General features: G+C 45.7%; 1 protein-coding gene across 1 annotated transcript in view; it reads left to right on the top strand.

Annotated features, from left to right (window-relative positions):
• LOC129846580 (1-phosphatidylinositol 4,5-bisphosphate phosphodiesterase eta-1-like) overlaps window positions 1-21604 on the top strand; it is a gene marked incomplete at its 5' end in the record, with an annotated part of 49653 nt that overhangs the window by 14547 nt on the left and 13502 nt on the right. Inside the window, 6 exons of the mRNA XM_055914524.1 lie at window positions 2360-2457; window positions 2786-2965; window positions 6090-6197; window positions 6397-6521; window positions 6662-6746; window positions 8232-8378. Coding sequence (XP_055770499.1) covers window positions 2360-2457; window positions 2786-2965; window positions 6090-6197; window positions 6397-6521; window positions 6662-6746; window positions 8232-8378 — 743 coding nt within the window. The remainder of the gene's footprint in view (window positions 1-2359; window positions 2458-2785; window positions 2966-6089; window positions 6198-6396; window positions 6522-6661; window positions 6747-8231; window positions 8379-21604) is intronic.

Below are 21604 nucleotides of genomic sequence, written 5' to 3' on the forward strand. Positions count from 1 at the left end.
TATGTCTCTTCCTCCATTCTACTCTGCCTCTTCCTCCATTCTACTCTGTATCTTCCTCCATTCTACTCTATGCCTCTTTCTCCATTCTACTCTATGCCTCTTCCTCCATTCTACTCTGCCTCTTCCTCCATTCTACTCTGCCTCTTCCTCCATTCTACTCTGTATCTTTCTCCATTCTACTCTATGCCTCTTCCTCCATTCTACTCTGCCTCTTCCTCCATTCTACTCTGCCTCTTCCTCCATTCTACTCTGTATCTTTCTCCATTCTACTCTATGCCTCTTCCTCCATTCTACTCTGCCTCTTCCTCCATTCTACTCTGCCTCTTCCTCCATTCTACTCTGTATCTTTCTCCATTCTACTCTATGCCTCTTCCTCCATTCTACTCTGCCTCTTCCTCCATTCTACTCTGTATCTTTCTCCATTCTACTCTGCCTCTTCCTCCATTCTACTCTGCCTCTTCCTCCATTCTACTCTGTATCTTTCTCCATTCTACTCTATGCCTCTTCCTCCATTCTACTCTGCCTCTTCCTCCATTCTACTCTGCCTCTTCCTCCATTCTACTCTGTATCTTTCTCCATTCTACTCTATGCCTCTTCCTCCATTCTACTCTGCCTCTTCCTCCATTCTACTCTGTATCTTTCTCCATTCTACTCTATGCCTCTTCCTCCATTCTACTCTGCCTCTTCCTCCATTCTACTCTGCCTCTTCCTCCATTCTACTCTGCCTCTTCCTCCATTCTACTCTGCCTCTTCCTCCATTCTACTCTGCCTCTTCCTCCATTCTACTCTGCCTCTTCCTCCATTCTACTCTGCCTCTTCCTCCATTCTACTCTGCCTCTTCCTCCATTCTACTCTGTATCTTTCTCCATTCTACTCTATGCCTCTTCCTCCATTCTACTCTGCCTCTTCCTCCATTCTACTCTGCCTCTTCCTCCATTCTACTCTGTATCTTTCTCCATTCTACTCTATGCCTCTTCCTCCATTCTACTCTGCCTCTTCCTCCATTCTACTCTGCCTCTTCCTCCATTCTACTCTGCCTCTTCCTCCATTCTACTCTGTATCTTTCTCCATTCTACTCTGCCTCTTCCTCCATTCTACTCTGCCTCTTCCTCCATTCTACTCTGTATCTTTCTCCATTCTACTCTATGTCTCTTCCTCCATTCTACTCTGTATCTTTCTCCATTCTACTCTGCCTCTTCCTCCATTCTACTCTGCCTCTTCCTCCATTCTACTCTGTATCTTTCTCCATTCTACTCTGCCTCTTCCTCCATTCTACTCTGCCTCTTCCTCCATTCTACTCTGTATCTTTCTCCATTCTACTCTGTATCTTTCTCCATTCTACTCTATGTCTCTTCCTCCATTCTACTCTGTATCTTTCTCCATTCTACTCTGCCTCTTCCTCCATTCTACTCTGCCTCTTCCTCCATTCTACTCTGTATCTTTCTCCATTCTACTCTGCCTCTTCCTCCATTCTACTCTGCCTCTTCCTCCATTCTACTCTGCCTCTTCCTCCATTCTACTCTGTATCTTTCTCCATTCTACTCTATGTCTCTTCCTCCATTCTACTCTCTGCCTCTTCCTCCATTCTACTCTGTATCTTTCTCCATTCTACTCTATGTCTCTTCCTCCATTCTACTCTCTGCCTCTTCCTCCATTCTACTCTGTATCTTTCTCCATTCTACTCTATGTCTCTTCCTCCATTCTACTCTCTGCCTCTTCCTCCATTCTACTCTGTATCTTTCTCCATTCTACTCTATGTCTCTTCCTCCATTCTACTCTCTGCCTCTTCCTCCATTCTACTCTGCCTCTTCCTCCATTCTACTCTGTCTCTTCCTCCATTCTACTCTCTGCCTCTTCCTCCATTCTACTCTATGTCTCTTCCTCCATTCTACTCTCTGCCTCTTCCTCCATTCTACTCTGCCTCTTCCTCCATTCTACTCTGTCTCTTCCTCCATTCTACTCTCTGCCTCTTCCTCCATTCTACTCTCTGTCTCTTCCTCCATTCTACTCTGCCTCTTCCTCCATTCTACTCTGCCTCTTCCTTCATTCTACTCTCTGCCTCTTCCTCCATTCTACTCTGTCTCTTCCTCCATTCTACTCTCTGCCTCTTCCTCCATTCTACTCTCTGTCTCTTCCTCCATTCTACTCTGCCTCTTCCTCCATTCTACTCTGCCTCTTCCTTCATTCTACTCTCTGCCTCTTCCTCCATTCTATTCTCTGCCTCTTCCTCCATTCTACTCTGCCTCTTCCTTCATTCTACTCTCTGCCTCTTCCTCCATTCTACTCTCTGCCTCTTCCTCCATTCTACTCTCTGCCTCTTCCTCCTTCATACTCTTTGTGTCTTTTCTTCTTGCTGTAGGGGAGGGAGGAAGAGGAAGACGATGAAGCTGAGTAGAGATCTGTCAGACCTGGTTGTTTTCACTAACTCTGTGGCCTCTCAGGAGGGACTGGACGACAGTAAGAAAACACACACTCTTAAAGACAGTATCTCTCTCTGCTAAGCCCTTAACCAATCCAAAAACAACCCCCACCCCACCCATCAGGCTCTCTCTCTCTTTCTCTTCTCCTTCTCTCACTTCCATACCCCCTCTCTCTCGCTCTCGCTCTCTCTCTGTCTCTCCCTCTCTCTCTCTCTCTCTGTCTCTCTCTCTCTCTCTCTCCCTATTCTCCTTCTCTCACTTCCATACCCTCTCTCTCTTTCATCTATCCATCTCCTTTTACACTCACTGCTCAGCTTTTTACTCTCCTCCAATTCCTCTCTCATCCCTCTTCTTTCGTCTGTCAGGTACTCCGGGGAATGTTCTGTCGTTCAGTGAGACTCGTGCCCAGCAGCTAGTGAACCACAGAGCTGAGCGCTTCCTGTGTGTCAACCAGCGACAGCTGTCTAGAATCTACCCGTCAGCCTACCGTATAGACTCGTCCAACTTCAACCCTCAGCTCTACTGGAACGTGGGCTGTCAGCTGGGTCAGAAACAACACGTCTGAACGATCTTATTGTCATGTTTTGCTGATACTTGTTAAGTAATGCATGTCATGCAAATTCAGACTCTCTCTCAAAATCCAATTCCATTCAAATGACTTGAAATACACAATAAAAAATGAACAGTAAACATTAGACTCACAAAAGTTCCAAAGGAATAAAGACATTTCAAATGTCATATTATGTCTATATATAGTGTTGTAATGATGTGGAAATAGTTAACCTGTCTAGCCCCGGGGTGCCGCTAGCGGCACTCCTCCCACATTCCACTGAAAAGGCAGAGCGCGAAATTCAAAAAAAAAATATTTTTTAAATATTTAACTTTCACACATTAACAAGTCCAATACAGCTAATGAAAGACACAGATCGTGTGAATCCAGCCAACATGTCCGATTTTTAAAATTGTAACGTTCCTGACCTGTTTTATGTTGTTTTTGTATGTGTTTATGGTCAGGGCGTGTGTTTTGGGTGGGCAGTCTATGTTTTCTGTTTCTATGTTGGTTTTGGGTTGCCTGGTATGGCTCTTAATTAGAGGCAGGTGTTTTACGTTTTCCTCTAATTGAGAGTCATATTTAGGTAGGGTGTTCTCACTGTTTGTTTGTGGGTGATTGTCTTCCGTATCTGTGTTATGTCTTGCACCATACGGGACTGTTCGGTTGTTCGTTTCGTTTCGATGTAGTCTGTTCCTGTCCGTGAGTTTTACGTTTTAGTTAAGTAAGTTCATGTTCAGGTTTTTTCGTCTACGTCGTTTTCTTGTTTTGTAATTTTGAAAGTGTTTTGTTTTTCGTGTTGCCATCGTCGTTTATAATAAAGATATGGCTTATTTCCCGAATGCTGCATTTTGGTCTGATGATCCTTCTCTCCTCTCCTCGTTCGAGAAAGAGGAGAACGACAGCCCTCACAAAAATGTTTTACAGGGAAGACACAATATGTAAATCTATTAGCTAAACACCTTAGCAAAAGACACCATCTTTTCTTTGTCCACCAACACCAGTAGCTATCACCAATTCGGCTAAACTAAGATATTGATAGCCACTAACCAAGAAAAAACCTCATCAGATGACAGTCTGATAACATATTTATGGTATAGGATAGGTTTTGTTAGAAAAATGTGCATATTTCAGGTAGATATCATAGTTTACAATTGCACCCACCGTCACAACTAGACTAGAATAAATACATAGAGCAAAGTGTATTACCTAATTACTAATCATCAAACATTTCGTAAAAATACACAGCATACACTAATCGAAAGACACCGATCCTGTGAATACAGACAATATTTCAGATTTTCTAAGTGTCTTACAGCGAAAACACAATAAATCGTTATATTAGCATACCACATGTGCAAACATTACCAGAGCATTGATTCTAGCCAAAGAGAGCGATAACGTAAACATCGCCAAAATATATAAATTTTTTCACTAACCTTCTCAGAATTCTTCAGATGACACTCCTGTAACATCATATTACAACATACATATACAGTTTGTTCGAAAATGTGCATATTTAGCCACCAAAATCATGGTTAGACAATGACAAAAGTTGCCCAGCTGGTCAGACAATGTCGTGCGCCATATTAGACAGTGATCTAGTCGTATACATAAATACTCATAAACGTGACTAAAAAATATAGGGTGGACAGCGATTGATAGACAATTTAATTCTTAATACAATCGCTGATTTACATTTTTTAAATTATCCTTACTTTTCAATACAGTTTGCGCCAAGCGAAGCTACGTCTAACAAAATGGCGTCATAAGCGATTAACATTTTTCGACAGAAACACGATTTATCATAATAAATTGTTCTTACTTTGAGCTGTTCTTCCATCAGAATCTTGGGCAAAGAATCCTTTCTTGGGTCTAATCGTCTTTTGGTCGAAAGCTGTCCTCTTTCCATGTGGAAATGCCCACTGCGTTCGGCATGAACTGGAAACGTGTCCAGAGATTCAAAGTGTCTCAGAAATAAATGTCCCAAAATCGCACTAAACGGATATAAATTGCTATGAAACGGTTTAAATTAACTACCTTATGATGTCTTTAACACCTATTACAAGTAAAAACATGACCGGAGAAATATTACTGGCTACACTAATGCTTGGAAAAAGAGCAGGTCGGTGTCCACCGCGCGTCCGGCGCAGCTGGAAAAGAGTTACTACCTACACGTTGATCTGATTTATAGAGGCTGTGATTGCGCAATCGACTCCATTCAAATCGTCATCACGTAAAGACATCCAGGGGAAGACGTAAGCAGTGTTAGTATCCTCATAGCATTCACAGCGACCTTTAAACTGACTCCAGATCAGGGGCCAAGATGTGTGAAATCTGACTCCATGTCAGGGAAATTGCTGTAGAATGAGTTCTGTTCCACTCAGAAACAAAATTTCAACGGCTATAGAAACTAGAGACTGTTTTCTATCCAATAATAATAATAATATGCATATTGTACGAGCAAGAATTGAGTAGGAAGCCGTTTAAAAATTACACGATTTCCAGAAAAAGTGACAACAGCACCCCCTATCCTAAAGAGGTTTTAAAGTACAAAAATAAATATAGATTGATTTTACAATGGTGTTTGTTCTTCAATGTTTGCCCTTTTCTTGTGGCAAAAGGTCACGAATATTTCTGCTGTGATGGCCCACTGTCTCTCTCTTTCTCTCTCGCTCTTTCTCTCTCTCTTTCTCCTACTGTCAACAACAAGAGTTTGTGAAGAATAGGTTTTGATTGCCAGGTCCCATTGAGGACCTTTGACCTCTACTGTGAACTCTTGTCTACTGGAATCTCCTCTCCTTTTCTGTGTTTTCCCCCTAATCCCTTAACACAGTGTTCTGTGGTGGGATTATTGCCACATTCATTGAGATCACATTTCTCGGTCTAGTTGTGTTGTTCAGACCAGACTGACCATCAGTGGAAGTGGAAATGGGGAAACATTGTCTGGTCTGTCTGTCTGGTCTGTCTGGTCTGTCTGGTCTGGTCTGTCTGTCTGTCTGTCTGTCTGTCTGTCTGTCTGTCTGTCTGTCTGTCTGTCTGTCTTCCCAGACAGAACCCCTGTGTGTATTTGATCAGAGGATCAACAGACAGATAAATGCTAAATGCGTTTTCCTCAGTGGCTCTGAACTACCAGACGGAGGGAAGGATGATGCAGCTGAACAGAGCCAAGTTCATGGTGAACGGTGGCTGTGGTTACGTCCTCAAACCTCCACCCATGTGTAAAGGTACTGACACACACACACACACACACACACACACACACACACACACACACACACACACACACACACACACACACACACACACACACACACACACACACACACACACACACACACAGGGAGAGATGAGGAGTTAATGTGATTCTAGGCTATTGAGGATACACTCTGTCGTAGTACTGTTCTGATTGGTTGTTTTACTCAGGCTCGTTCAACCCGTTCAGTGACGACCCCCTCCCTGCCTACCCCAAGAAACAGCTGGTGCTGAAGATCATCAGTGGACAGCAGCTTCCCAAACCACCAGACTCTATGCTGGGGGACCGAGGAGAGGTACACACACACTCATTTTCTGCCAACATAATGGATAGTTTGCTCAATAATCTCTTTGTCTTATAAATGTGTTGCCACCTGTTAGCATAGTGTTGCTAAACCCCAATGCTGCTGTAACTCTGTTCCCTCTTCTGCTTCAGATCATTGACCCGTTTGTAGAGGTGGAGATCATCGGCCTGCCAGTGGACTGCTGCAAGGAGCAGACTCGAGTAGTGGACGACAATGGTAAAACACCCACACGCACACACGCACACACGCACACACACACACACGCACACTATACAATTTATCATACAGACACTCCACTCATCCATAGAACCAGATATGACATTCAGTCAAGTCATCTCTGCACCATGTCATGGATCAGTGCCTCCACACAGTGATCTAATAGTACTACCACCACCTCCAGAGATCCATAACCTTTCCCTCCTCTCTCTCTCTCTCTCTCTCTCTCTCTCTCTCTCTCTCTCTCTCCCTGCTGAACCCTCCTCTCTCCCTGCTAACCCTCCTCCCTCTATCTCTCTCCCTGCTAAACCCTCCTCTCTCTCTCTCTCTCTCCCTGCTAAACCCTCCTCTCTCTCTCTCTCTCTCTCCCTGCTAAACCCTCCTCTCTCTCTCCCTGGTAAACCCTCCTCTCTCTCTCTCCCTGCTAAACCCTCCTCTCGCTCTCTCCCTGTTGAGTCCTCCTCTCTCTCCCTGTTGAGTCCTCCTCTCTCTCCCTGTTGAGTCCTCCTCTCTCTCCCTGCTGAGTCCTCCTCTCTCTCCCTGCTGAGTCCTCCTCTCTCTCCCTGCTGAGTCCTCCTCTCTCTCCCTGCTGAGTCCTCCTCTCTCTCCCTGCTGAGTCCTCCTCTCTCTCCCTGCTGAGTCCTCCTCTCTCTCCCTGCTGAGTCCTCCTCTCTCTCCCTGCTGAGTCCTCCTCTCTCCCTGCTGAGTCCTCCTCTCTCTCTCTCCCTGCTGAGTCCTCCTCTCTCTCACTCCCTGCTGAGTCCTCCTCTCTCTCTCTCCCTGCTGAGTCCTCCTCTCTCTCTCTCCCTGCTGAGTCCTCCTCTCTCTCTCTCCCTGCTGAGTCCTCCTCTCTCTCTCTCCCTGCTGAGTCCTCCTCTCTCTCTCTCCCTGCTAAACCCTCCTCTCTCTCTCTCCCTGCTGAGTCCTCCTCTCTCTTCCTGCTGAGTCCTCCTCTCTCTCCCTGCTGAGTCCTCCTCTCTCTCTCTCCCTGCTGAGTCCTCCTCTCTCTCTCTCCCTGCTAAACCCTCCTCTCTCTCTCTCCCTGCTGAGTCCTCCTCTCTCTTCCTGCTGAGTCCTCCTCTCTCTTCCTGCTGAGTCCTCCTCTCTCTTCCTGCTGAGTCCTCCTCTCTCTCCTGCTGAGTCCTCCTCTCTCTCCCTGCTGAGTCCTCATCTCTCTTCCTGCTGAGTCCTCCTCTCTCTCTGTGTGTGAGAGTCAGTGTGACTGTGACCTGACCCGACCTGCCATCCAGACCCAGTCATCTATTATAAACATAGATGGCAGGCAGCAGGGCAGTACTGGGCCAAACACACCATAGACACATGACCATTGGACTTGAATCAATGTTGTATTTGTCACTCAGTTTGTTAGATCCTGTTGTGAGTGTGTGTTCCCACAGAGACAGTACCCTTTGCATATGCCCCAAACATAGCTGAGGCATGTGCGTGTGTGTGTGTGTGTACTCTGACGCAGTGTGTGTTGTCCAGGTTTTAACCCCGTGTGGGAAGAGAACCTGTCCTTTACCCTCCACATGGCGGAAGTGGCTCTGGTGCGTTTCCTCGTCTGGGACCACGACCCCATCGGGCGGGACTTTGTGGGCCAGAGGACAGTCGCCTTCAGCAGCCTGATGCCAGGTTAGTGAGTGAGTGTGTGTGTTTGTGAGCGTGTGTGTGTGTGTGTGTGTGTGTGTGTGTGTGTGTGTGTGTGTGTGTGTGTGTGTGTGTGTGTGTGTGTGTGTGTGTGTGTGTGTGTGTGTGTGTGTGTGTGTGTGTGTGTGTGTGTGTGTGTGCAGCATGCCTGTAGTTGTGTTGTAATAAAGCAGAATACTGTATTGTAGAAGCCAGCATGTTGTCTTTAATGAATGAGTGTATCATGTCACTTTGTATCACATCATTGGAAGTGCCAGAGGCTCCTGGGCAAGTGTCTGTACATATAGGCAACAGTGTCTTACATTTACATTTAAGTTATTTCTTCTCTTGTGAACTATGATACATGGACCGTATGTATGACTTACTGCTTATTCTGGTCCACTCACATGTCTGTCTGTGACAGAGTTGTCCCTGAACTCCCTCACACTCGCCTCTCTCTCTCTCTCTCTCTCTCTCTGCACCTCCATCTCTCTCTCTCCCTCTGTCCCTCTCTCTCTCCCCCTCTCTCTCTCTCTGCCCCTCCATCTCTCTCTCTCCCTCTGTCCCTCTCTCTCTCCCCCTCTCTCTCTCTCTCTCTGCCCCTCCATCTCTCTCTCTCCCTCTCCCTCTGTCCCTCTCTCTCTCTCCCTCTCTCTCTCTGTCCCTCTCTCTCTCTCTCTGTCCCTCTCTCTCTGTCCCTCTCTCTGTCCCTCTCTCAATTCAATTCAATTCAAGGGGCTTTATTGGCATGGGAAACGTGTTAACATTGCCAAAGCAAGTGAGGTAGACATTACACAAAAGTGAAACAAACAATACAAATTAACAGTAAACATTACACATACAGAAGTTTCAAAACAATAAAGACATTACAAATGTCATATTATATATATACAGTGTACAAATGGTTAAAGCACACAAGTTAAAATAAGTAAGCATAAATATGGGTTGTATTTACAATGGTGTTTGTTCTTCACTGGTTGCCCTTTTATTGTGGCAACAGGTCACAAATCTTGCTGCTGTGATGGCACACTGTGGAATTTCACCCAGTAGATATGGGAGTTTATCAAAATTGGATTTGTTTTCGAATTCTTTGTGGATCTGTGTGATCTGAGGGAAATATGTGTCTCTAATATGGTCATACATTGGGCAGGAGGTTAGGAAGTGCAGCTCAGTTTCCACCTCATTTTGTGGGCAGTGTGCACATAGCCTGTCTTCTCTTGAGAGCCATGTCTGCCTACGGCGGCCTTTCTCAATAGCAAGGCTATGCTCACTGAGTCTGTACATAGTCAAAGCTTTCCTTAAGTTTGGGTCAGTCACAGTGGTCAGGTATTCTGCCACTGTGTACTCTCTGTTTAGTGCCAAATAGCATTCTAGTTTGCTCTGTTTTTTTGTTAATTCTTTCAATGTGTCAAGTAATTATCTTTTTGTTTTCTCATGATTTGGTTGGGTCTAATTGTGCTGTTGTCTCTTGGGGCTCTGTGGGGTGTGTTTGTGTTTGTGAACAGAGCCCTAGGACCAGCTTGCTTAGGGGACTCTTCTCCAGGTTCATCTCTCTCTAGGTGATGGCTTTGTTATGGAAGGTTTGGGAATCGCTTCCTTTTAGGTGGTTGTAGAATTTAACGGCTCTTTTCTGGATTTTGATAATTAGTGGGTATCGGCCTAATTCTGCTCTGCATGCATTATTTGGTGTTCTACGTTGTACACGGAGGATATTTTTGCAGAATTCTGCATGCAGAGTCTCAATTTGGTGTTTGCCCCATTTTGTGAAATCTTGGTTGGTGAGCGGACCCCAGACCTCACAACCATAAAGGGCAATGGGCTCAATGACTGATTCAAGTATTTTTAGCCAGATCCTAATTGGTATGTTGAAATTTATGTTCCTTTTGATGGCATAAAATGCCCTTCTTGCCTTGTCTCTCAGATCGTTCACAGCTTTGTGGAAGTCACCTTAGGTGCTGATGTTTAGGCCGAGGTATGTATAGATTTTGTGTGCTCTAGGGCAACGGTGTCTAGATGGAATTTGTGGTCCTGGCAACTGGACCTTTTTTGGAACACCATTATTTTGGTCTTACTGAGATTTACTGTCAGGGCCCAGGTCTGACAGAATCTGTGCAGAAGCTCTAGGTGCTGCTGTAGGCCCTCCTTGGTTGGTGACAGAAGCACCAGATCATCAGCAAACAGCAGACATTTGACTTCGGATTCTAGTAGGGTGAGACCGGGTGCTGCAGACTGTTCTAGTGCCCGCGCCAATTCGTTGATATATATGTTGAAGAGGGTGGGGCTTAAGCTGCATCACTGTCTCACCCCACGACCCTGTGTGAAGAAATGTGTGTGTTTTTTGCCAATTTTAACCGCACACTTGTTGTTTGTGTACATGGATTTTATAATGTCGTATATTTTTCTCTCGACACCACTTTCCATCAATTTGTATAGCAGACCCTCATGCCAAATTGAGTCGAAGGCTTTTTTGAAATCAACAAAGCATGAGAAGACTTTGCCTTTGTTTTGGTTTGTTTGGTTGTCAATTAGGGTGTGTAGGGTGAATACATGGTCTGTTGTACGGTAATTTGGTAAAAAGCCAATTTGACATTTGCTCAGTACATTGTGTTCATTAAGGAAATGTACGAGTCTGCTGTTAATGATAATGCAGAGTATTTTACCAAGGTTACTGTTGACGCATATTCCACGGTAGTTATTGGGGTCAAATTTGTCTCCACTTTTGTGGATTGGGGTGATCAGTCCTTGGTTCCAAATATTGGGGAAGATGCCAGAGCTAAGGACGATGTTAAAGAGTTTTAATATAGCCAATTGGAATTTGTTGTCTGTATATTTGATCATTTCAGTAAGGATACCATCAACACCACAGGCCTTTTTGGGTTGGAGGGTTTTTATTTTGTCCTGTAACTCATTCAAGGTAATTGGAGATGATTGAAATTAGTGGAGGTGAGGATTAGAACAAGAAGGCTAGATAGGATCTATGTCAGTAAGGGGAGCTGGAACGGGGTTCTGGAGCTGGAACGGGGTTCTGGAGCTGGAACGGGGTTCTGGAGCTGGAACGGGGTTCTGGAGCTGGAACGGGGTTTTGGAGCTGGAACGGGGTTTTGGAGCTGGAACGGGGTTCTGGAGATGGAACGGGGTTCTGGAGCTGGAACGGGGTTCTGGAGCTGGAACGGGGTTCTGGAGCTGGAACAGGGTTCTGGAGCTGGAACGGGTTCTGGAGATGTAACGGGTTCTGGAGATGTACCGGGTTCTGGAGATGTAATGGGGTTCTGGAGATGTAACGGGGTTCTGGAGATGTAACGGGGTTCTGGAGATGTAACGGGGTTCTGGAGCTGGAGCAGGGTTTTGGAGCTGGAACAGGGTTTTGGAGCTGGAACGGGGTTCTGGAGCTGTAACAGGGTTCTGGAGCTGGAACAGGGTGCTGGAACAGGGTGCTGGAGCTGTTACGGGGTTCTGGAGCTGTAACGGGGTTCTGGAGCTGTAACGGGGTTCTGGAGCTGGAATGGGGTTCTGGAGCTGGAACGGGGTTCTGGAAATGGAAGAGGGTTCTGGAGATGGAAGAGGGTTCTGGAGCTGGAACGGGGTTCTGGAAATGGAAGAGGGTTCTGGAGATGGAAGAGGGTTCTGGAGATGGAAGGGGCTTCTGGAGCTGGAAGGGGCTTCTGGAGCTGGAAGGGGCTTCTGGAGCTGGAAGGGGCTTCTGGAGCTGTAACGGGGTTCTGGAGCTGTAACGGGGTTCTGGAGCTGTAACGGGGTTCTGGAGCTGTAACGGGGTTCTGGAGCTGTAACGGGGTTCTGGAGCTAGAACGGGGTTCTGGAGCTAGAACGGGGTTCTGGGCTGCTAGTGGTTTATCAGGACCAATGACAGTAAGGGGAGCTGGAACAGGGTTCTGGGCTGCTAGTGGTTTATCAGGATCTATGTCAGTAAGGGGAGCTGGAACAGGGTTCTGGGGTCCTAGTGGTTTATCAGGATCTATGTCAGTAAGGGGAGCTGGAACAGGGTTCTGGGCTGCTAGTGGTTTATCAGGATCTATGTCAGTAAGGGGAGCTGGAACAGGGTTCTGGGCTGCTAGTGGTTTATCAGGATCTATGTCAGTAAGGGGAGCTGGAACAGGGTTCTGGAGCTGGAACAGGGTTCTGGAGCTGGAACAGGATTCTGGAGCTGGAACAGGGTTCTGGGCTCCCAGATCTGCCACAGTGTGCTCAGGAGATTCTACAGAGACTGTCTAAGCTCAGGCCTGAGCAGAGTGCTAGGCTGGAGGGGGATCTTAAGCTTCAGGAACTAACAGCGGCTGTGCAGCAGGTCTCCCCAGGTTGTGCTCTGGGGGTCGATGGACTGACAGCTGAGTGTTCTAAATATTTCCTGGGTGAATTGGGGAGGGACCTCTTAGAGGTCTTTTGGGAGTCCTTTGAGAACTCTATACTACCAGTCAGCTTGCAGTGCTGTCACTACTGCCGAAGAAGGGGCACTTAGCTCTATTGAAGAACTGGAGGCCAGTATCATTTCTCTTAGAGGTCTTTTGGGAGTTCTTTAAGAACTCTGCCCTACCAGTCAGCTGCCAGCTGGCAGTGCTGTCACTACTCCCGAAGAAGGGGCACTTAGCTCTATTGAAGAACTGGAGGCCAGTATCATTGTTCTTCTTGGATTACAAAATACTGTCGAAGTGTCGGCTGAAAGGTTGTTTGGACACAATAGTTCACATGGCGCAGGCATACTGTGTGACTGGGCAAACAATAATGGACAACTTGTTTCTTTTGAGAGATGTGATAGACATCACTAGGATGTGTGATCAGGACCTGGGACTCATTTAGATAGACATCACTAGTGCTGTGACGTATTAGTTAATGTGACGACAGCTGCTCATCGAATGAACTCATTGGTTTTGCCTGAGACAGTAAACCATTAACCTCTACCACTTGCTCCCTGCCTGACAAGTAGGACTTTACCCAGCCTTGAGGGATACTGCTTAACCCCAGTGCCTCAAGTTTGGAGATTAGGAGACAGTGGTTAACTGTATCAAAGGCCTTCTGTAGGTCAAGCAGTACCATTCCACACAGATTTCCCTCATCAATCTCTTTCCTGATGAAGTCAGTCAAGTAAAGAAGACATGAATCAGTTGTAGGCTGAGGGAGAGGTTGCACGGGGTTGTAGGCTGAGGGAGAGGTTGCACGGGGTTGTAGGCTGAGGGAGAGGCTGCATGGGGTTGTAGGCTGAGGGAGGGGCTGCATGGGGTTGTAGGCTGAGGGAGGGGCTGCATGGGGTTGTAGGCTGAGGGAGAGGCTGCATGGGGTTGTAGGCTGAGGGAGGGGCTGCATGGGGTTGTAGGCTGAGGGAGGGGCTGCATGGGGTTGTAGGCTGAGGGAGAGGCTGCATGGGGTTGTAGGCTGAGGGAGAGGCTGCATGTGGTTGTAGGCTGAGGGAGTGGCTGCATGTGGTTGTAGGCTGAGGGAGAGGCTGCATGTGGTTGTAGGCTGAGTGAGGGGCTGCATGTGGTTGTAGGCTGAGGGAGAGGCTGCATGGGGTTGTAGGCTGAGGGAGAGGCTGCATGTGGTTGTAGGCTGAGGGAGAGGCTGCAGGGGTTGTAGGCTGAGGGAGAGGCTGCAGGGGTTGTAGGCTGAGGGAGAGGCTGCATGGGGTTGTAGGCTCAGGGAGTGGCTGCATGTGGTTGTAGGCTGAGGGAAGGGCTGCATGTGGTTGTAGGCTGAGGGAGAGGCTGCATGGGGTTGTAGGCTGAGGGAGAGGCTGCATGGGGTTGTAGGCTGAGGGAGAGGCTGCATGTGGTTGTAGGCTGAGGGAGGGGGTTCATGTGGTTGTAGGCTGAGGAAGTGGCTGTATGGGGTTGTAGGCTGAGGGAGAGGCTGCATGTGGTTGTAGTTGAGGGAGAGGCTGCATGGGGTTGTAGGCTGAGGGAGAGGCTGCAGGGGTTGTAGGCTGAGGGAGAGGCTGCATGGCGTTGTAGGCTGAGGGAGAGGCTGCATGTGGTTGTAGGCTGAGGGAGAGGCTGCATGGCGTTGTAGGCTGAGGGAGAGGCTGCATGGCGTTGTAGGCTGAGGGAGAGGCTGCATGGCGTTGTAGGCTGAGGGAGAGGCTGAGGGATAGGCTGCATGGGGTTGTAGGCTGAGGGAGAGGCTGCATGGGGTTGTAGGTGGGGAGTTAGTTTGCTGATGATATCACAGTGTTTGGTAGAGGGGAGGGAGATGTAGAAGAGGCTGGCTTTAATGTTGTTCATAAGCTGAGGTGAACTGGGAGATGAGTGCGTGTCTGATGGCGAGATGGGTCAGTGCAGGATCTCCTAGTCTTCCTGGGGGGCTACAGTGGGGCAGAGGATCTCCTAGTCTTCCCGTGGGGCTACAGTGACTCAGAGCAGGATCTCCTAGTCTTCCTGGGGGGCTACAGTGGGGCAGATCAGGATCTCCTAGTCTTCCTGGAGGGTTACAGTGTGGCAGAGCAGGATCTCCTAGTCTTCCTGGGGGGCTACAGTGTGGCAGAGCAGGATCTCCTAGTCTTCCTGGGGGGCTACAGTGACTCAGAGCAGGATCTCCTAGTCTTCCTGGGGGGCTACAATAACTCAGAGCAGGATCTCCTAGTCTTCCTGGGGGGCTACAATAACTCAGAGCAGGATCTCCTAGTCTTCCTGGAGGGTTACAGTGGAGCAGAGCAGGATCTTCTAGTCTTCCTGTGGGGCTACAGTGGGGCAGAGCAGGATCTCCTAGTCTTCCTGGGTGGCTACAGTGTGGCAGAGTAGGATCTCCTAGTCTTCCTGGGGGGCTACAGTGGGGCAGAGTAGGATCTCCTAGTCTTCCTGGGTGGCTACAGTGTGGCAGAGTAGGATCTCCTAGTCTTCCTGGGGGGCTACAGTGTGGCAGAGTAGGATCTCCTAGTCTTCCTGGAGGGTTACAGTGACTCAGAGCAGGATCTCCTAGTCTTCCTGGAGGGTTACAGTGACTCAGAGCAGGATCTCCTAGTCTTCCTGGGGGGCTACAGTGACTCAGAGCAGGATCACCTAGTCTTACTGGGGGGCTACAGTGACTCAGAGCAGGATCTCCTAGTCTTCCCGGGGGGCTACAGTGACTCAGAGCAGGATCTCCTAGTCTTCCTGGGGGGCTACAGTGTGGCAGAGCAGGATCTCCTAGTCTTCCTGGGGGGCTACAGTGACTCAGAGCAGGATCTCCTAGTCTTCCTGGGGGGCTACAATAACTCAGAGCAGGATCTCCTAGTCTTCCTGGGGGGCTACAATAACTCAGAGCAGGATCTCCTAGTCTTCCTGTGGGGCTACAGTGGGGCAGAGCAGGATCTCCTAGTCTTCCTGGAGGGTTACAGTGGAGCAGAGCAGGATCTTCTAGTCTTCCTGTGGGGCTACAGTGGGACAGAGCAGGATCTCCTAGTCTTCCTGGGTGGCTACAGTGTGGCAGAGTAGGATCTCCTAGTCTTCCTGGGGGGCTACAGTGGGGCAGAGTAGGATCTCCTAGTCTTCCTGGGTGGCTACAGTGTGGCAGAGTAGGATCTCCTAGTCTTCCTGGGGGCTACAGTGTGGCAGAGTAGGATCTCCTAGTCTTCCTGGAGGGTTACAGTGACTCAGAGCAGGATCTCCTAGTCTTCCTGGAGGGTTACAGTGTGGCAGAGTAGGATCTTTTTGTCTTCCTGGAGGGTTACAGTGGGGCAGAGTAGGATCTCCTAGTCTTCCTGGAGGGTTACAGTGTGGCAGAGCAGGATCTCCTAGTCTTCCTGGAGGGTTACAGTGTGGCAGAGTAGGATCTTTTTGTCTTCCTGGAGGGTTACAGTGGGGCAGAGTAGGATCTCCTAGTCTTCCTGGAGGGTTACAGTGTGGCAGAGCAGGATCTCCTAGTCTTCCTGGAGGGTTACAGTGTGGCAGAGCAGGATCTCCTAGTCTTCCTGGAGGGTTACAGTGTGGCAGAGCAGGATCTCCTAGTCTTCCTGGAGGGTTACAGTGGGGCAGAGCAGGATCTTCTAGTCTTCCTGGGGTGCTACAGTGGGGCAGAGTAGGATCTCCTAGTCTTCCTGGAGGGTTACAGTGGGGCAGAGTAGGGGTGACATTTTTAGGGTTGTTCTTTAGGGGAGTTTCAGGAGAAAACCTGGACGTTCTGGTGGATAACGTTGCGGCTAAGTTGTCTAGATGGCGGTGGTTGTCAACCATTACGGCGTTCTACCACGCTGTGCTTTGGGCTCTGTTTGTTCACTCAGTATAGTGTAGCCAATTGGTCTAGTGTTGGGGTTGTCTGTGAACCTTTATGTTGGGGGGCCTCAGTATAGTGTAGCCAAAAGGAGTAGGGACTGCCTGGTAAACTACCTGGTGGGGCAGGTAAACATGTCAATATGGAAGACCGGGAAACATGAGATGCTGGGGTGTAGGGACCCCTGAGCTGTGTTGCTGGGGCTGCTGCAGGATGAAACTGGAGCATGTATATGGGGGGGCTGGTGAACTGTCTGGGGGAATTTGTTGGGGTTTAGGGCATCAGGGGTGTTCTATGTGCTGGATGTAACTTTCTAGTCTGTTAAAATGAAATAAAGTTTGTTTTAATGATGTAAGTATTTGGGTCATAAAAATTCTCTCTTTCTCCCTCTCTCAATTTATTTTTTCAATTTAATGGCTTTATTGGCATGGGAAACATGTTTACATTGTGTCACGATCGTGTTGACATGAATGAGAGGACCAAGGCGCAACATGATATGAATACATCTTCTTTATTTACAATGATGAAGATGAACACGAAACACTTATTCAACACTAACAAAACAACAAACGATCGTGAAACTTCAAACGCAAGTGCACACACAAACTACTTACGTCGACATATACATATACAATGACCCACAAACAGCTAAAGCCCATGGCAGCCTTAAATATGGCTCCCAATTAGAGACAACAGAAATCAGCTGTCTCTAATTGAGAACCCATTCAGGCCACCATAGACTTTCCTAGAAAACTACACACCCATAGACACAGCTAGATACATACACTCAACACAAAACCATACACTACAACCAACACCCCCTCTACCATATAATACCCCAAACACACACATACCCCATGTCACACCCTGACCTAACTAAAATAATAAATAAAACAAATAATACTAAGGCCAGGGCGTGACACATTGCCAAAACAAGTGAAATAGACAACACAAAATTAACAGTAACCATTACACTCACAAAAGTTCCAAAATAATAGACATTTCAAATGTCATATTATGTTTATATACAGTGTTGTAATGATTTTCAAATTTCCAAAAGGAAAATAAATAAAGCATGTATTTATAATGGTGTTTGTTTTTCACTGGTTGCCATTTTGTTGTCGCAACAGATCACAAATCTTGCTGCTGTGATTGCACACTGTGGTATTTCACCCAATAGATATGGGAGTTTAGCAAAATTGGGTTTCTTTTCAAATTCTTTATGGATCTGTGTAATCTGAGGAAAATATGTGTCTCTAATATGGTCATACATTGGGCAGGAGGTTAGGAAGTGCAGCTCAGTTTCCACCTCATTTTGTGGGCAGTGCGCACATTGCCTGTCTTCTCTTGAGAGCCAGGTCTGCCTACGGCGACCTTTCTCAATAGCACGGCTATGCTCACTGAGTCTGTACATAGTCAAAGCTTTCCTTAAGTTTGGGTCAGCCACTGTGTACTCTGTTTAGGGACAAATAGCGTTCTAGTTTGCTCTGTTTTTTGGTTAATTATTTCCATTGTGTCAAGTAATTAACTTTTTGTTTTCTCATGAATTGGTTGGGTCTAATTGTGTTGCTGTCCTGGGGCTCCGTGGGGTCTGTTTGTGTTTGTGAACAGAGCCCCAGGACCAGCTTGCTTAGGGGACTCTTCTCCAGGTTCATCTCTCTGTAGGTAATGGCTTTGTTCTGAAAGGTTTGGGAATCGCTTCCTTTTAGGTGGTTGTAGAATTTAATAACCTCTACCGCTTCTCTCTCCCGGATCCGGGATCCTCCTCATCAAAAAAGCTGACTAGGATAGCCTAGCCTAACGCGACAGGGATATCATATAATATAATTTTCATGAAATCACAAGTCCAATACAGCAAATGAAAGATAAACATCTTGTGAATCCAGCCATCATTCCCGATTTTTTAAATGTTTTACAGCGAAAACACAATATGTATTTCTATTAGCTAACCACAATAGCAAAAGACTCAACCGCATATTTTCACCATTTTTCTACCGCATAGGTAGCTATCACAAAACCGACCAAATAGAGATATAATTAGTCACTAACCAAGAAACAACTTCATCAGATGACAGTCTTATAACATGTTATACAATACATTTATGTTTTGTTCGAAAATGTGCATATTTGAGGTATAAATCTTAGTTTTACATTGCAGCTACCATCAAAAATATCACCAAAGCAGCCAGAATAATTACAGAGAGCAACGTGAAATACCTAATTACTCATCATAAAAAATTTATGAAAAATACATGGCGTACAACAAATGAAAGATAAACATCTTGTGAATCCAGCCAATATTTCAGATTTTTTAAGTGTCTTACAGCGAAAACATAATATAGCATTATATTAGCTTACCACAATAGCCAAACAGACAAATGCAGTTATAAGCAGCAAAAGGTAGCAATCGCAAAAACCAGCAAAAGATATAAAATTAATCACTAACCTTGACCAACTTCATCAGATGACAGTCTTATAACATCAGGTTATACAATACACTTATATTTTGTTCGAAAATGTGCATATTTTGAGCTGAAAACCGTGGTTATACATTGTGAATATATAGCATCGATTCACCAAATTGTCCGGAGCTAATTTGGACACTCACCTAATCTGACCAAAGAACTCATCATAAACTTTACTAAAAAATACATGTTGGACAGCAAATGAAAGATACACTAGTTCTTAATGCAATCGCCATGTTAGATTTTTAAAAATAACTTTACCATAACAAACAGCTTACATTATAGCGAGACAGCGCCCGCAAAAAGGGCGGAAATGAGGACTCAACATTTTACACAGAAATACGAAATAACATCATAAATTGTTCTTACTTTTGCTGAGCTTCCATCAGAATCTTGTACAAGGAGTCCTAGGTCCAGAATAAATTATTGTTTGGTTTTAGAATGTCCTTCTCTCCTGTCGAATTAGCAACCTTAGCTAGCCATGTGGCACGAACATGCCCATCTTCTCCTGACGCAAAGAAAGGAAAATTCCAAAAGTCGCAATAAACGTTGAATAAACTGATACAACTCGGTTGAAAAAAACGAATTTATGATCTTTTTATCACATCTATCAAATAAAATCAGAGCCGGAGATATCCACCATGTATTCCGAACGCTTTTCAGAAGCCAATGTCGATCTACTTCGCGCGCCAGAGAAGACAAAGAAATTTCCAGACCTCCCACTCCAAGAACTCTTGTTCAACCTCAGATCAAGCTAGACACCCCATTCCACCTTCCACTGCCTGTTGACATCTAGTGGAAGGCGTATGCAGTGCATGCAAATCCATAAATATAAGGCAATTGAATAGGCAGGCCCTGGAACAGAGCATCGTTTTCAGATTTTTCACTTCCTGTTTGGAAGTTTGCTGCCAAATGAGTTCTGTTTTACTCACATATATAATTCAAACAGTTTTAGAAACTTGAGAGTGTTTCCTATCCAATAGTAATAATAATATGCATATTGTACAATCTAGAATAGAGTACGAGGCCGTTTAAATTGGGCACGATTTTTTCCCCAAAATGAAAACAGTACCCCCTATTCACAGAAGCTCTTTTCTGGATTTTGATAATTAGTGGGAATCGGCCTAATTCTGCCCAGCATGCATTATTTGGTGTTTTACGTTTTACACTGAAGATATGTCTGCAGAATTCTGTATGCAGAGTCTCAATTTGGTGTTTGTCCCATTTTGTGAATTCTTGGTTGGTGAGTACACCTCAGACCTCACAACCATAAAGGGCAATGGGTCCTATAACTGATTCAAGTATTTTTAGTCAGATTCAAATTGGTATTTCGAATTTTATGTTCCTTTTTATGGCATTGAAGGCTCTTCTTGCATTGTCTCTCAGATCGTTTACAACTTTGTGGAAGTTACATATGGAGCTGATGTTTAGGCTGAGGTATAGTTTTTTGTGTGCTCTCGGGCAATGGTGTCTAGATGGAATTTGTATTCGTGGTCCTGGCAACTGGACCTTTTTTTGGAACACCATTAGTTTTGTCTTACTGAGATTTACTGTCATGGCCCAGGTCTGGCAGAATCTGTGCAGAAGATCTAGGTGTTGCTGTAAGCCCTACTTCGTTGGGGATAGAAGCACCAGATCATCAGCAAACAGTAGACATTGGACTTCAGATTCTAGTAGGGTGAGGTTGAGTGCTGCAGACTGTTCTAGTGCCCTCGCTAGTTCGTTGATATATATGTTGAAGAGGGTGGGGCTTAAGCTGCATTTGTGTGTTTTTTGCCCATTTTAACCTCACACTTGTTTGTGTACATGAATTTGATAATGTTCTATTTATTTCCCCCAATACCACGTTCCATCAATTTGTATTGCCCTCATGCCAAATTGAGTCTAAACATTTTTTAAATCAACAAAGCATGAGAAGACTTTGCCTATGTTTTAGTTAGTTTGTTTGTCAGTTAGGGTGTGCAGGGTGAATATGTGGTCTGTCACACAGGATAATTTGGTAAAAAGCCAATTTGACATTTGCTCAGTACATTGTTTTCGCTAAGGTAAGGGAAGACCCCCATGAAATGGACAAAATTAATGGCAACTTATTGCCATTGGGCGAACCATATATACAATCGCAAATAGCACTCAAATGGAAGGCAGTTCATCCGAACCATATGGCAAGTGGAACATGGCAAATGCCAAGTGTCATACCCCCAAAATCACAAAGATGGCGAGCACGCTCAACTTTAGATTTTCATATGGAAAATGGTCAAAGTCAAGACACAAGGGTAAAATTATGAAAATCTCAAAATGTTTTCAAAATTTTAAAACCTCTAAAAAAGTGCTTTTTGGACTGTTTTTCGATGTATTAATTTTTTGGGTCAATTATACATATGTAATAACCATATGAACACAATATGTTTTATTTTATTGAGTTTGTCCATTAGGACCATGTATTGTCCATTTGCAGTATATGTTTATAGGAAGTCGGCTTCTGAACCAAAAAGTCAGTGAACCATGTCCAAATGGCATAAGAAATGTCCAAATGGCATTTATACTGACCAAAAGATAACATATATCACTATATTA

Source organism: Salvelinus fontinalis, unplaced genomic scaffold (assembly GCF_029448725.1).
Source record: "Salvelinus fontinalis isolate EN_2023a unplaced genomic scaffold, ASM2944872v1 scaffold_0590, whole genome shotgun sequence".
Classification (NCBI taxonomy): domain Eukaryota; kingdom Metazoa; phylum Chordata; class Actinopteri; order Salmoniformes; family Salmonidae; genus Salvelinus; species Salvelinus fontinalis.